The following is a 16,896-nucleotide window of genomic DNA, read 5'->3' on the forward strand; positions in this document are numbered from 1 at the left end:
TTCACCTTTCACCCTTAACCCATGACCTCTAGTTCTAGTCTCATCTAACCTCAGTGGAAAACACTGCTTGCATTTAAATCATCTATTCCCCTCATAATTTTGTACATCTCTCTCAAATCACCCCTCAACGGTAATAAAATGGTGTTGTTTATTGTGTACAGAATCAGTTTTGCTTCTTAAATTTGGCCAACTTGTAGTCCCGCCAGGTTTGAAGTTTAGGTCCTTGATTCTTGAAGCCCAGCTTCAAATGGTGCAGAGGAGTTTCACAAGAATGATCCCAAGAATGAGACTTTGACCTGTGAGAAGCATTTCGTACCTCTGGGCCTGGACTTAATGGAGTTCAGAAGGATGAAAGGGAGAACTCATTGAAACCTACTGGATACTGAATAAGGATTATGATGATGTTTCCATTATCTAGGATCTGAGCCATAGGACAAATGGATGCCCCTCTGCAACTGAGATGAGAAGGAATTTCTTCTGCCAAGGGGTGGTAAATCTATGGAATTTGTTGCCACAGTGGGCTGTTGGAGGCCAATTCATTGGGTGTATTTAAAGCAGAGATTGATACATTCTTGATTGGCAAGGGGGTCAAGCGTTACAGGGAGAAGGTGGGAGAATAAGGTTGAAAAGAAATCACCCACGATTGAATGGCAGACCCAATCTGATGGGCTCAATGGCCAAATTCTGCTCCTAGACCTTATAGTTTTATCTCTTCTTTTCTTCCTCTTCCTTCAAAATATTTCTTAAAACCTGATGTTGCCTGAACTACTGAAACTTCCGAGCATCTTCCGTTTCCTGTTTTTATATCAACCTTTGGAGGAGCTCAGTGGGTCAAGGAGCACCAGTAGAGGCAAAGGGATAGTCCATGTTTTAGGTCAACACCCTGTGCACTAATTTCCTCCAGCAATTTGCCTTATATTCCTCCAGATTCCAACATCTGTGATCTCTTGTGGCTTCTGTTTTTGAATCGTATTGGCTCCGCTTTTCCTATCCCGCTCATTAAGTCGAAGCTGCGTGCCAGGTTTCACCACTTCATTACCATCAATAGCTCATTACACAGACCAGGAAACTTAATGTGCCAGCAAGCAACACACACACGCACACAAAATTCTGGAGGGATTCAGTAACTCAGTCAGTGCCTATGGAGTGGAATAAATGGCCAATGTTTCAGGCCATGGCCCTTCATCAGGACTATCAAAGGTCTCATCCCAAAATGCCGGCTGTTCAGTTCTATAGATGCAGCCTGACCCTGCTGAGTTCCCCTAGCATTTTGTGTGGGTTATTCTGGATTTCCAGCATCTAAAGAATCTCTCGTGGTTGGGATGTGCTGGTAAGTGCTTCCGTTAAGCCATTTCAACATCCTATTACTACACACAAAGGTTTGTACTCCTTCCCCTCACCCTACCTTCTTATTCTGGCTTCTGCCCACTTCCTCTCCAGTCCTGTTGAAGGGTCTCAGCCTAAAATGTGACTGTTTATTCCCCTCCGTAGCTGCTGCCTGGCCCTTCGGAGTTCCTTCAGCGCTTTGTGTGTGTTGCTAAACATTTCCAGCATCTGCAGAATCTCTTGTGTTCTACATCCCCCCACCTTCTCCTCGGCTGAAAACTGACCTGCATCTCTCGTTCTGACAACGAAGCTCAGACTTGAAATGTGGGCTGTTTATCCTTCCGCAGACGTGGCCTGCCCCGCTGAGATTTTCTGGCACTGGCCAGGTCTAGCAGAACTCCGCATAGGAAAAGGAATTGTTCATTTTTTGGGTTGGAATCCTGCTCCAGAGTTTTGACACAAGACACTGACAATGAGCCCCCACCATTCTCCTCCCCACTGCCCCCCACAGTTCCCCCTCAAACTGCTGAGTTCCTCGAGCAGATTGCTTGTTGTTCCATATTCCAGCATCTGTAACAGGCAGGATTTCCTGGTGGCCAAACATTTTAATTCCACTCCCCATTCCCATTCCGATATGTTGGTCCATGGCCTCCTCTACTCCATGATGAGGCCACTCTCAGATTGGAGGAGCAACACCTCATATTCCACCTGGGTAGTCTCCAACCTAGCAACATCAATTTTTCCAACTTCTGGTGATTTCTTCCCACTCCCACTTCTCTATTTTTCCATTCCCCATTCTGGCACCACTCTGACCCCTGCTCTTCTCCTCAAATACCTATCATATCGCTTCTCCTTCTTCCCTTTCTCTTATGGTCCACTCTCCTTTCCTATCAGACTCCTTCTTCACCCTTCTACCTTTACTTCCCATCGGCTCCCAGCTTCTTACTTCATCTCTGTCCCAGCCACCCACCTTCCTCCTCACCTGGTCTCACCTATCATCTGCCAGCTTGTACTCCTTCCCCATCTTCTTATTCTGACTTCTTCCCTCTTCCTTTTCAGCCCTGATGAAGGGTCTTGGCCCGAATTATTCCTTTCCATAGCTGCTACCTAAACTTTTGCACAAATTCCTCCAGCATTTTGTATGTGTTATCCTTGTGTCAACTGAACAGCTGCAGGCATCCAAGGTTTGGTGTTCCAATTCCCTGGTGTATACTTGGCTGCCGCTATCACTTTAAGACTCAGGATGCCAGTTATTGCCCACCACATTTCTTCATGGAAGGTCTGAACTTGAAGGCCTCGTGCTGATCACTCAGTGCTCAATCATAAGAGTTCCATTTCTAGTACTAATGTTTGTAATTTTGCTTCTGGATTTCATTTGTGTTGTTTATTTTGAGTCTGAGTCAGAATTGAATCTAGAGCTTACTCTGCACTTCAGTTCACTATCCTCCGTAGCTCTCGTGTTAGATCTGCAATCTCTTGTTCAAGTTCAAGTTCATTATCATTCAACCATCCACATGTAGACAGCTAAATGAAACAACGTTCCTCAGGGACAAAAGTGAAAAACCCAGTACATATATCACATACAACAAATAAAATAATGTTAACACAATAATAAGAAAATATAAAGTATTTTGTAGACATGACATAGTCATACTGACATGAAGTGCATATACAACATATAGTTAAATATACAACAGGATACTGCTGCCAGCGTAGTCATAAATAACATGTACTGGGTGGTAGCAGGGTGTTCAGAAGTCTCCCAGCCTGGGGAGAGTTTTTACCCAGACTGACAGCCCTTCTTCTTGTACTGTGGTACCTCCTGCCTGATGATAGGACCTCAAAGAGATTGTGGGTCAGATGGGAGAAATCCTTGACAATGCTGAGAGCTCTGTGAATGTAGCACTTCAGGTGTATGTCCTGGAAGTGGTGGGGAGAGGGACGGCAAAATTTCTTTCAGCAGTCCTCACAATCTGCTGCAGAGTCTTACGGTCAGATGCCTTGCAATTGCCATACCAGAAAATCATACAGCTCGTCAGGACACTCTCAGTGGTGCTCCGGTAGAATGTGGTCAGAATGGGAGTGGGGAGCCTCACTCACTTCAGTCTCCGCAGGAAGTGGAGGTGCTGCTGTGCTTTCTTGACTACAGACGTGGTACTGAGAGACCAGGTGAGATCATTGTGATGTGCACTTCAAGAAATTTGGTGCTTCTTACTCTCTCTGTGGAGTTGAAGTGCGGTAGAGAGTCGTCAACCCACACCTTCCCGGAGTCCACAATCATCTCCTCAGCCCTGTGCACGCTGAGACTCAAGTTGTTCTGTTTGCTCCAGTCCACAAGCCATTCTAACTGCTCTCAGTATGTTGACTCATCATTGTTGCTGATGAGGCCAGGCACTCAACTTCCTGTTCGACCTGTCACCTGAAATAACATCTCCTTACTTAGATCAGAGTCAAATTTATATTTGCTCTCATTCTTCTGAAATGTGTTGGGACATTTTTTACCCACATAAAAGTTGCTGCTGTGCCAGTTGTTTCTACCATGTAAGTTGTTCTTAGTACCAGTTTGGGAGGGAATTGGCACAGTGCTTGTTTAAAAGGAAGGAGTTTCTGAAGGTCTGGCGCCTGGATTTAATGAGGTGCAGAATCAGAGGCAGTTATATGCAGTAAGCTGCAGCAAATCGCTTCCATGTGGTGCACAGGCTAGAAACGATGTGCCTACCATTCAAAATCTGTTGTTTTTCCTGTGGTGTTGAGCGGACTGTGTTAAATCTTTAACTCTAGTTAAACTCTGGTGTGACTCGAGCTATTCTGCTCCGGGATGGTTTACCCACAGCCTAAGATGGTTAACTCTTACAAACCCATTCACAACTCAAGATTGTTTATTGTCATTCTTCAGTACACGAGTGTGAAGGAGAACAAAATGATTGTTCCTCCAGATACAAAGCAGCACAAAAAAACACAAGAAGCATAAAGAACACAATAATAAATAAAGAACACCACAATAAAAGCAATCCTATAAAAACAATATACAAGTAATTGTGATATGCATAGACCATAAGACATAGGAGTAGAATTGGACCATTCGGTGTATCGAGTCTCCTCTGCTGTTAGAGTCGCTGCCTCACAATCCCAACAAGCCCAGTTCAATCCTGACCTCCGGTGCTGTCTTTGTGGAGTTTGCACATTCTCCCTTTGACTGTAAGGCTTTCCTCTGGATGCTCTGGTTTCCTTACACATCCCAAAGATTTCAGATAAAGTGGCCACTTATATTGTCCCTAGAATCTGACAGAGTGGAGGTATAGGAATGAATAAAACAGATTTGGGTGGGATCAGTATAAAGTTATGTATTCAAGAGGTCCGGGCACAATCTCCAGAAAGCCATCTCATGGACGAAGTGGCAATTCTGGACTGAACTTGAATCAACAAATGATGCTTAACAGCTGTGCATACTATCACTCTTACAAAGTGAAATCAAGTGATATAGGTAACCACAGGACTTTACTTCCAGATGAGCTCAATGCCTTCTATGCTTCCTTTGACCATCAAAACATGGAGGAACCATCACAAACTCCCACAGCCCCCGACGATCCTGAAATTTCAGTTTCTAATTCCAACGTGAAAGCAGTCTTCTGGAGGGTGAACCCACGGAAAGCATCTGGCTGAGATGGGTGGGGTAGATGGCCGAGTATTAAAAGACCTGTGCTGATTAACTGGCTGGAATGTTCAATGAAACCTTTATCCTTTCACTTCAGTGGTCTGAGGTACTCACCTGCTTCAAGCGGGCTTCAATTATACCAGAGCCTCAGAAGAACGTGGTAACCTGTCTCAAAGACTAACGTCCAGTAGCTCTTCCATCCACAGCAGTGAACTATTTTGAGAGATGGATGATGAAATGTACCAACACCTGCCTGAGAAGCAACTTGTATCCACTCCAATTTGCCTACCATCACAACAGGTCAACAGCAGGGACCATTTCATTGGCTTTTCACTTAACCCTGGAACATCTGGACAGTGAAGATGTATTCATCAGGATGCTCTTAATCAACTACAGCTCTGCATTCAATACTATTGTCCCCTCAAAACTGATCAATAAGTTTCAAGACCTTGGCCTCAGTACCTCTTTGTGCAATTGGGTCCTCAATTTTCTCACTTGCAGACCCCAGTCAGTTCAATTTGGCAACATCTCCTGCACAATCTCCATCTGCAGAGGTACACCACAAGACTGTGTGTTTCATCCTGCTCTGCTGAGTGCTGCCACAGTAACAACCTCTTAATCAATGTCAGCAAGACCAATGAGTTGACTATTGACTCTAGGAGGAGAAAACCAGGGGTCCATGAGCTAGTAATCATCAGGGGATCAATGATGGAGATGGTCAGCAACCTTAAATTCCTTGGTATAATAACTTCAGAGGACATGTCCTGGGCCCAGAATGCAAGCACCATTATCAAGAAAGCACAGCAGCAGCTCTCCTTTCTCAGGAGTTTGCAAAGATTCTACATGATATCTATAACTTTGACTAACTTCCATATATGTGTGGCGGAGAGTACATTGACCGGTTGCATCACAGCCTAGTATGGAAACACCAATACCCTTGAATGGAAGATCCTATAGTTATTTCCGCGGGAGGCGGGAGGAGAAGATGGCGGTGCGACGCAGCGCGCGCAGCTCTCCGGTGAAATGATATTGTATTTGTAAGTAGGACGCTGTGCATAATTCTGATTTGATGGAGACAGACGTGAGAAGCACAGAGGAACATCTGGAGAAATTTCTGAAATGCCCGGTTGGCTGCCGCTGCTACTGTGCAATCGAGAATCTCCAGAGGGAAGGCGCCAAAATCCTCGGCTTTGCCTGCCGCTGGTGACTGAGGCTGGGGTCGAAGTGTTCGGCAGAGATGGTACTCGGTGTTGGGGGGCTGATCGGAGCTCGAAGTTTTCGAACAACTCAGAGTTAGACTGTGGTCAGGCATGGCAGGGCGAGTTTTTCTTCCTTCTCCCGTCTATGTGAGATGTGGGACTTTCGAGAGACTTCGAACTTTTTTACTGTGACCATGGCCTGTTCTTCATTAAGTTATGGTGTTGTTGCACTGTTGTAACTATATGTTATAATTATGTGGTTTTTGTTAGTTTTTTCAGTCTTGGTCTGTCCTGTGTTTTGTGAGATCACACCGGAAGAATATTGTATCATTTCTTAATGCATGCATTACTAAATGACAATAAAAGAGGACTGCCTGTCCTCGTAATCTAATAATCTAATCTGTAGAGCTCAGTCCATCACGGATAAAGTCCTCCCCACCATTGAGCACATCTACATGGAGCGTTGTCGCAGGAAAGCAGCCTCCATCATCAGGAATCCTTCTCACTTCTGTCATTAAGAAGAAGATATTGTGGCCTGAGGACTCATACCACCAGGTTCAGGAACAGTTATCACCCCTCAACCATCAGGCTCTTGAACCAAAGGGGATAACTTCACTCAACTTCACTTGCCCCACCGCTGAACTGTCTCCACAACCTATGGACTCACTTTCAAGGACTCTGCGTCTCATTTCTTGATATCTGTTGCTTGTTTATTTATCTTTAGCATTATTATTATTATTATTTCTTTTTTTTCTTTCATTTTGTGTTTTTTACAGTTTGTTGGCTTTTGTACACCAGTTGTTCACCCCTGTTGGTGCGATGTTTCATTGATTCTATTATGGTTATTGCAGTTATTTAGTATGCCCGCAAGGAAATGAATCTCAGGGTTGTACATGATGGCAATAATGTACTTTGAAAATGAACTTACTTTGAACTTTGATTCAATGTTCAGCACAGGCCTGATTCTGTACAGTATCTCTCTATGGCTATATGAGAACTTGGTAAATAATTGCTGCAGTACAACCTTTACGTGGCTAGTGTGAAAGAGCAGAGAAGTGGGATGCATAGGGTAACTCCATGGGATTCCTACTATGCCTTTTCCTTCTATAGTTCATTCAATGGAATAGAAATTTCTCACTGGTGACATTTGCTAAGCAGGCATTATATGTTGTTGCTCTAGTTCCAAAATTCAGTAACAGTGAGGGCAATAGAACAGAATTTTAGAAGTGGGGAACAAAAATAAAAAAAGGAGATTCAAAGATGAGCTTTATTTGTCACATGTGTATCAAAGCAATGAGCGGATACCACTCTAATATGGGTTTAGCAAGGTGGTACTGAAGACTAATAGTTTTGTCCTTCACCCAGGAGAGATGTCTCACAGGCTCCAGATTTCGTATTATCTGCCAAAGTCAAACTAACCCCAATTCATTGTTTTGCTTCATCTCTGGCAAACAAGGTTCCAAAAAGCCTCAATTCTCAGCCTTTGTGTCGCCTGCATGGTTTCATAAAATGATGTGGTTGTTAATGGTGTTTTTTCCTTACCCCCCCCCACCCTCTTTTGGTTCCTCTCACTCCTTCTCTTCCCTCCCACTTGCATGGGCTCTCTCTCTTTCTCCTTTTCTTTCTTTCTCTCTCTCTCTCTCTCTCTCTCTCTCTCTCTCTCTCTCTCTCTCTCTCTCTCTCTCTCTCTCTCTCTCTATATATATATATATATATATATATATATATATATATCCGCCCCTCCCTTTCTCTTTCTTTCTCTCTCTCTCTCTCCCTAACCTCCACTTTTTCACTATCTCTTTCTCTTCCTCACTTTCCTTCTCCTTCCTTACCTCTATCTTTCACTTTCACTCTCTTTCTCTCCCCTTTCCCCTCCTTCCTCCTTCCTTCTCTCCATCCCTCTCTCTCTCCATTGCTTCCTTCTCCTCCCTTTCTATCTTTCTTTTCCCATCTCTCCCTTCTTCACTGTACTCATCTCCTCCCGTCTCTTTCCTTCTGCCCCTCTCTCCCTTTCTCCCCCTCTGCCTCACTGTCCCCTTTCACACTCTTTCTCTCCCCATTCTCTTGCTCCTCCTCCTCCTCCTATCTGTCTCCCCACCCCTTACCTGTGGACTCACTTCCCCTCTCCTTCCCTACCCCACCCCTCTCACTCTCTGTCTTTCTCGCTCTTGCTCCCTCTCTTTACCCATCTACCCTACCTCACTCTCTTCCCCCCTCTTACTACCCTATCTTTTTCACACTCTTTCTCTTCCCTATCCCTGTCCCTCTCTCTCACCTGTTTGCTCTCTTCCCCTCTCCTCCACTACTCTCTCTCTCTCACTCCCTTTCTTCCCTCACTCCTATTTTTCCAACCAGCCATCCTCGCTCATGAAGAACTACATCGTCCTCATCACTTGCGGCATCTGCTTTGCCATCTACGCCGTCTCAGCCGTCATCGTCCGGAAGCTGGATCGGATCGACATCGGCCGAGTAGGAGTCATCCCACTCTGTGGAAAGGATGGGTTCTACAAGTACGAGATCCTGGTGAAAACCGGCTGGGGCCGTGGCTCAGGTGAGCAGTTCTACAGCTCACTCTGTCACCCCTTCTGTCTTGATTACCTGAACCCTATACTTGTCATCCCTATACTTTGAGAAAAATCCTAAATCATTAATCCAAGCTATAAGAAGGGTGGCAAGGTGGAGATACATCTTTACCAAAGGAGGTGTAAGGTGCTCCTTCCTTCCACAAGCCTGCAGGTCACCCTTGGACAAGGTGTCAAGGTGTCACACCTGCTTAGCCACCCCACCCCTGATCAGGGTCACGTGAGGCCACAGGATCAGGTGGTGGATGGTCGTATGAGCAGCTGGTGTGTATCACAAGTCCTGGTTATGTGACCACTGACACCAGGCAGACAATCTCTGAGGAGTATTGATAATGGCTGGGGTCACCCATCTTGTAAAGACACTGCCCAGAAGATGGAAAACCACATCTGTAGAAACATTTGCCAAGAACAATCATGGTCATCGTGGTCATGGAAAGACCATGATCGCCTACGCCATATGACAGAGTACACAGCGAGCAAGTGAAGCTGTAGGTGCCAACAGAAAGGCCACACAGATTGGGGTTGAAAAATAACAGGCTATATATTGAAACTAGTGAGCACCAGGAGACCAGTCAAAGCTGATCTACTGGAGCATGAATTTCAAAGTCAAAGTGAAAATCACAGGAATAAATGATCAAACTGTATTTCTGTCATCATATGGTACCTTGAGATTCTTTTGCTTTCAGATATTTACAGGAATATAATGAAAGACAATAAAATTTATGGAATTAAAATTCTTTATTTGATTAAGAATATGATTTTTATAAATTCTATTGTATTTCTTTATTTTGGAAGTAAGGCTGGCAAACATCCAATGTACACAAGAAGGCAAATAGTGCAAATAACAGATAAGTAAATAAATAATATTGAAGACATGAGCAGTAGTGTCCTTGTGAGTGAGTGTATAGGTTGTGGAATCAGAAACAGGAAAAAATCTGCAGATAAAGGAAATCCTGATGAAGGGTCTCGGCACGAAATGCTGACTGTTCACTCTTTTCTATAGATGCTGCCTGGCCTGCTGAGTCCCTTCAGCGCTGTGTGTGTGTTGTATAGGTTGTGGAGTCCATTCAGTGCTGAGGCGAGTGAAGTTATCCACACTGGTTCAGCAGCCTGATGGCTGGTGGTTTAATAACGGTTCCTGAACCTGGTGGGGTGGGGCCTAAGGCTCCTGAACCTGCTACCTGATGGTTAGTAGTGAGAAGAGAGCATGGCCTGGAAGACAGGTGTCCTGATGATGGAATTTTGAACAGCTTTAACGTTCTCAACTGAAGAGGTTACACAAAGACAGTAAAACTAGATTTTGCTAACACAGGGTGTTTGCAAAAAGACTAAATTAAGTAATTACAGGTGATATCAAGATTATAGATATGGAGTATTGTGAGCAGTTTTGGGCCTCATATCTAAGATGTGCTGGCACTAGGGAGGGTTCAGAGGAGGTTTCTGAGAATTATCCCAGGAATGAAGGGGTTAAAGTATGAGGAGCATTTGAAGGCGCTGGACTCACTGGACTTTACAAGAATCAGGGGGTTTCTCATTGAAACCTATTGAATATTGAAAGCACTAGATAGAGCGTATGTGCAGAGAATGTTTCCAGTAGTGGGGGAGTCTAGCACCAGAGGGCACCAAATCAGAATACAAGCATGTCCCTTTAGAACAGAGATAAGAAGGAATATCTTTAGCCGGAGGGTGGTGAATTTGTGGAATTCATTGCCACAGACTGCTGTGGAGGCCAAGTCGTTGGGTATATTTAAAGCAGAGATTGATAGGTGCTTATTTAGCAGCGGCATCAAGGGTTATGGGAAGAAGACAGGAGAATGAGGTTAAGAGGGAAAATAAACCAGCCATGATCGAATGATGGAGCAGACTTGAGGGGTCAAATAGCCTAATTCTGCTCCCCTGTCTTATGGTCTAACAAAATGATTATCCACAAGTCTAATTTAGTTAACAGTGAATCCACTTTTTTTTGTTATCACAATGGGTGCCGCGAGAATGGAATTAACAAAGTTCCTGAAACGTGGGTGTCGCCGCTGCAGATTACTACATTAACACAATCCACATCCGCACTGTAGATATTAGACCTCAGTATCTTTCCTGTACAACACAACCCAAAGTTCAAGATATTTGGCTCCAATGGGAACACGCTTTATATTATTAATCATTCTTGCCATGGGGGTACACTAGACTAGGTCAATATTAGTCCCTCATCCATTATTGACCCTTGAACTGTGCAGTTCAGCAGCAAAGAGCCAACATTATTGGTGTGTCTGGAGTTACATACAGGCCAAGCCAGATTTCATAAACATAAGAGGTTCTGCAGATGCTAGAGTTCTAGAGCAATGCATGCAAAGTGCAGCTCAGGTAGCGTCTATGGAAATGAATAAACAGTTGACATTTCAGGCTGAAACCCTTCGTCAGGACTGAAAAGGCAGGAGATGCCAGAATAAAAAGGTGGGGGAAAGGGAGGAGGATATCTGGAAGGTGATAGGTGAGCCAGGTGAATGAAAGGTAAAGGGCTGGAGAAGATGGGATCTGATAGGAGAGGAGAGTGGACCATAGGAGAAAGGGAAGGAGGAGGGCTACCAGGGGAGCTGATATGCAGTTGAGGAGAAGAGGTCAGGTGTCAGAGTGGGGAATAGAAGAAGAAGGAAGGGAAAGTGGAAAAAAGTTACCAGAAGGAGAACTTAATATTCATGCCAGCAGGTTGGAGGCTACCTAGACCAAATGTAAAATGTTGTCCCTTCACCCTGAGAGTTGCCTCATTGTGGCAGAAGAGGACAGATCCAGCCAGATTTCATGAACTTGAACTTCACTTTTGTATCTTTTCTCTGATGGGTGGGAGAAGAAGAGAAGTGAACAGGTCTAGGGTGAGTGGGGTCTTTGATTATGCTGGCTGTTTTACTGAGGCAGCAACAAGTATAGACAGAGTCCATGCAGGGGAGGCTGATTTCTGTGATGTGCACAATGCCCTGCAGATTTTTGCAATCATGACGTATCCAGATAGGATGTTTTCTGTGGTGCACCAATAAAAGCTGGTGAGGATCAAAGAGGAAATGCCTAAATTCCTTAGCCTCCTGAGGAAGTAGATGCACGGGTAAGCTTTCTTGGCTGTGGTGTCAGCATACCACAGTGTACACTCACAGGACTAGACCCAAGTGCGAACGAATGGCAGGCTTTCTCTGTTTCGGTGTGCTGGAGAGAAATAATTGTCCCGTGGCATTGCTCCATTGCTCCCCTGAGCCTCTGTTGGTATTCCTATGTGTAACCTCTTGTTTCCATCCCTTCACGGGAAATCTGCCACCTTCAGGTCAAGTCGTGAGCCTGTTATCCACTGCTCCTGGGTCGACCCCTGTAACAGAGAAAGCCTGCTGTTTCTCCACACTTGGGTCCAGTCCTGCGGGCGCACACCGTGACAGAATGATCCGCTAAGGCACCAAGCGAGAGTCCTCTTTAAATAATCATAGAATATGGAAAACCCGTGCCAGTCACAATTAACGACAGGATTAAACCAAAAGCACAAATGCTTAACGGCTCTAGTCAGGATAACAATTATTAACTACCAGTGCTCAAGAACCCAAAAGTAGAGTTCAACACTCTACTGCAAGGGCGCAGGGCTGGTGACACAACGTGGTTGGACCAGACCGTGAAATGTTGTCAAAATAGCAGCACGCTCCTGAAAGAGACTGAGAGTATCCTACCCCACCCCCGTGTCTGTGGTAAAGCTGAGCATGCTCCTTGTTTACACTAAACCTCATTAACTTCCCACTTAAAAGTCCCGAGCTGTTATCGTTGGCATGGAGATATTTAACAGGGTCATTCTGCAGTAACACTGCGCTGTTTATTGTGAGCGGAATCCGTGCTGCACCATAACTTCAGCCGACTTGTAGCCCTGCCAGGGAGGATGTGGCACTTTTTGCATCAGTTACTCTTCTTTATGAAGGGTCTCGACATTCTAGCAGGCTACTGCTGGTGAGGTTGCGGCATTTGGAACCGCTAGTAAAAATCACAGTGAGGTGGACCGAGAGCGTATTGAAATTAATAATTGTGTTTAGATAAGAAAAATGTGAGAAGTTCACTGTAACCAGCCTCTGGTTACAACAGGAAATTAATCCACAACCTAGGGACTCATCTTCAAGGACTCTACAACTCAAGTTCTCAGCATTGTTTATTGTTTATTTATTCATTATTATTAGTATTTTATTGTTTTTACACAGTTTGTCGTCTTTTCCACATTGGCTGTTGGCATGAATATTGACTTCTCCTTCCGATAAAAAAAGATTCCTTCCCTCTCTTCTTCTATTCCCCAGTCTGGCATTTTGTCTCTTCTCACCTGCCTGTCACTTCCCCCTGGGTTCCATCCTTCATCAATTTCTCCTATGTTCCACTCTCCTCTCCTCTCTCAGATTTCTGCTTCTCCAGCCCTTTACCTTTCCCACCCCACTGGCTTCGCCCATCACCTTCCAGCAAGCCTCTCCCCCCTCGCCCCCACCCACCCTTTTATTCTGCAGTCTTCCCACCTTTGTTCCTGTCTTGTAGAAGGGTCTTGGCTTAAGCTATCAGCTGCTTATTCACTGCCATTAATGACGCCCGACCTGCCGAGTTCCTCCAGCATTTTGTACGTGTTGCTTTGGATTTCCAGCATCTGCAAATTTCCTCGTGTTTATGGTTGTTTGTCCACCTTTGTTTGTGTGTGGGTTTTCATTGATTCTATAGGGTTTCTTTATATCTACCACGAATGCACGCAAGAAAATTAATCTTAGGGTAGTTTGTGGTGACATATACGTATTTGATAATAAATTTACTTTGAACTTGAACTTCAAATTTGATCTGAGGGCCGGCTAGTGGAACAATGACATCGGTGCCAGACCCAGGAGCGGAGGTTCCTGGGTTCGAAACCAGTCGGGTCCGCTCCCGAGTACGCTTTCCATCCGTGCCGGGTTGAGTGTCGAGATTGCAACTTGACCTCATAAAATAAAGAGAAAATACTGTGAAATGTCTGTGTGAGGAGTGGCGTGCAACAGTCTCTCTCTCTCGCTCCACGCCTTGTAAAAAGCCATGAAAAAGACATCAACACGGACGCACGCACGGACATGCAGACGCACACGCACAGATGCACATGCACGCAGGCACACGCAAAAAAAGAAGAAATTTGAACTGAGATCTTATGCATGCCTGGTTATGCTGGCCCTTCCTCTAGTATGTGAATTGTATTCCCATTCTGACGTGTCAGTCCTTGCCCTCCTCCACTGACACACTGAGGCTACTCTCAGACTAGAGGAGCAATTCTTCATATCCCGTCTGGGTAGCCTCCAAGCTGATGACATGAAAATTGATTTCTCTAACCTGTTGTAATTTTCACCACCTCCTTCCCTCTTCTTCGATTCCTCCCTCTGGCTCCCCTCTCACCTCTTCGCTTCTCCTCAACTGCCTATCACCTCCCCCTGGCGCCCGTCCTCCTAGCCATACCTCTTTCCGTATGGTGTAATGAGAAGAGGTCATGTCCTGGATGGTGAGGCTCCTTAATGGTGGATGTCACTTTCTCGAGGCATCACTTTTTGAATATGTCCTCAATGGTGCGGAGACTTGTGCCCATTACGGAGTTGGCTGCATTTACCAACTTTGCAGCTTGTTCCAATCTTGTACATCGGTGCTTCCATAACAGACGGTGAATTCTGTCCAGGGCAGAATAAATAGCCAACGTTTTGAGCTGAGACCCTTCATCAATATTGAGAAGGAGGGGAGAAGGCGGCAAATAAGAAGGTGGGAGGGGCAAGAAAGAGCACAAGTCTGGCAGGTGACTGGTAAGACCAGGTGGAGGGGGAAGGTGGGCGGGTAGGAGAGGGGGATGAAGTAAGAAGCTGGGGGTTGATAAGTGGAAGAGATGAAGGGCTGAAGAAGGAATCTCATAGAAGAGGACAGATGACCATGGAAGAAAGGGGAGGAGGATGGGGACCAGAGGGTAGTGATGGGCAGGAGAGGAAAAGAGAAAAGGTTAGAAGATAACCAGAATCTGGAATGGAAAGGAGAGAAGAGGGAAGAGGAGTAATTACCAGAAGTTAGAGAAATCAATGTTCATGTCATGCCAAGGTCTTACATAACTATTAATGTTGCTTTTGAACCACAGCAGGATCAGTAATCCAGTTCTCTACATTAATCAGAGACACACAAGACGGCAGATGCTGGAATCTAGAGCAAAAAGCAGTCCTGATGTAGGGTCTCGACCCAAAATATCAAGAATTCCTTCCCCCCACATCTCACCCAAGGTTCAATGATGCTGCTCAACCCGTTGCCTTCTGCCAATAATTTGTTTCTCGCTCTGTGTTAACCAGTTGACCACGACTTAATCACAATCACACCATATGCTTGTTGACATTCATAGAAATTTGTCTTTGGACCTTAGAACATAGAATAGTACAGCACAGGAACAGGCCTTTCAGCCCTCTTGTGTTGTGCTGTCCAAATTAAAAATCGGTAATTTGTTTATTATTGTAACATATACTGAGATACAGCAAAAAAAAATTGTTTGAATTTCCATGCCTCCTATTATCATCATTCCATCACCTCGCAATGGAGAAGCAATCATTGAGCTAATGATACCTAATGTCTTTTGCACCACATTTTCCTTATCCTTCCATTAGCACTGAACGAGTACGAGCACTGACTCCATAATGCCCCCCCAACATGCAGTTTACCCTTCTGATGCTCAGTTCCATTGACTTCAAGGATTGGGGTCTTCAATGAATTTGTGACAGGGTGTGCTTTAATTGAGCGTTGCTGACGAAAGTCTCTCTGAAGGTTTGTCAGCACATCCAGGTGAGCACTCCTGGAGATAACACACTTGGCCACTGCTACACTCTCTTCTGTAATGCTTACAAAGCTCTCTTCGCCCAGCGTTTGGAAAATCAGATCACTCTTTGATCCTGCTTTTGCCAACGTACGGGCAGAAGCTGAAACAAGAGGCGGCCATAGTTAAAGCCGTCCACTGTTGGTCCAACCAATTGGCCTCTATGCTGCAGGACTGCTTTGATGACGTCGACTGGAATGTCTTCCATGATGAGGATGTCTCCAAGTTCACTGATGGGGTCACCAGCTTCATCTGGAAGTGCATCGACGATGTTGTCCCTCAGAAGTCGGTCAGGGTCGCCCTGAACCAGAAACCCTGGATCAATAGTTCTGTGCAAGCAGCACTTATGGCGCGACATTGAGCTTACATTGCCGGCAATCAGGAGCTCAAGAAAAGCAGCCATGATCTGCGCAAAGCTATCAAGGCTGTGAAGCAACAATACAGGGACAAGATTGAGTCAAGATTAGATTAGATTATGAGGACACGCAGTCCTCTTTTATTGTCATTTAGTAATGCATGCATTAAGAAATGATACAATGTTCCTCCGGTGTGCTATCACAGAAACACAGGACAAACCAAGACTGAAAAACTAACAAAACCACATAACTATAACATATAGTTACAACAGTGCAACAATACCATAACTTGATGAAGAACAGGCCGTGAGCACGGTAAAAAAGTTCAAAGTCTCTCGAAAGTCCCACATCTCACGCAGACAGGAGAAGGAAGAAAACTCTCCCTGCCACACCCGACCACAGTCCGACTCTGAGTCGTCCGAAAACTTCGAGCTCCGATCAGCCCTCCGACACCGAGTACCGAGCACCATCTCTGCCGAACGCTTCAACCCCAACCCTGGTCACCAGCAGCAGGCAAAGCCGAGGATTTTGGGGCCTCCCCTCCGGAGATTCTCGATTGCACAGTAGCAGCGGCAGCGAACCGGGCATTTCAGATGTTACTCCAGATGTTCCTCCGTGCATTCACGGCTGTCTCCATCAAATCAGAATTGTGCACAACGAATAGTACACGTGACTTGTGGCGAGGGTTTCATACCATCGCAGACTTCAGAGCCAAATGCAGTGGTGCCGCCAACATTGTGGCCTCTCTCCTGGATGAGCTCAATGGCTTTTATACTAGGTTCGATGTCGCTAACTCTGAGCCTCCGAGGAAAGCCACCGCCACAACCTGCAACCCGATCATCTCTGGGGCTGAGATACGCAGATGTTTCCAATGAGTGGACAGTCGCAAGGCTGTGGGAACAGACGGCATCCCAGGGCGAGTACTCAGGATGTGCGC

At 45.3% G+C, this 16,896-nt stretch overlaps 1 protein-coding gene across 5 annotated transcripts in view; it reads left to right on the forward strand.

The window, feature by feature from the left end:
- The window catches only part of pkd1a (polycystic kidney disease 1a), a 291,165-nt gene that overhangs the window by 174,611 nt on the left and 99,658 nt on the right, over nucleotides 1-16,896 (forward strand). For all 5 annotated transcript variants that reach the window (XR_011887311.1, XR_011887313.1, XR_011887314.1 and 2 more), the window contains exon 27: nucleotides 8,536-8,731. Coding sequence is in view for 1 of the 5 variants with exons in the window: in XM_072269063.1 (XP_072125164.1) it covers nucleotides 8,536-8,731 (196 nt within the window). In the remaining 4 variants the exon portion in view is untranslated. The remainder of the gene's footprint in view (nucleotides 1-8,535; nucleotides 8,732-16,896) is intronic.

Source organism: Mobula birostris, chromosome 9 (genome assembly GCF_030028105.1).
Source record: "Mobula birostris isolate sMobBir1 chromosome 9, sMobBir1.hap1, whole genome shotgun sequence".
NCBI classification, from domain to species: domain Eukaryota; kingdom Metazoa; phylum Chordata; class Chondrichthyes; order Myliobatiformes; family Myliobatidae; genus Mobula; species Mobula birostris.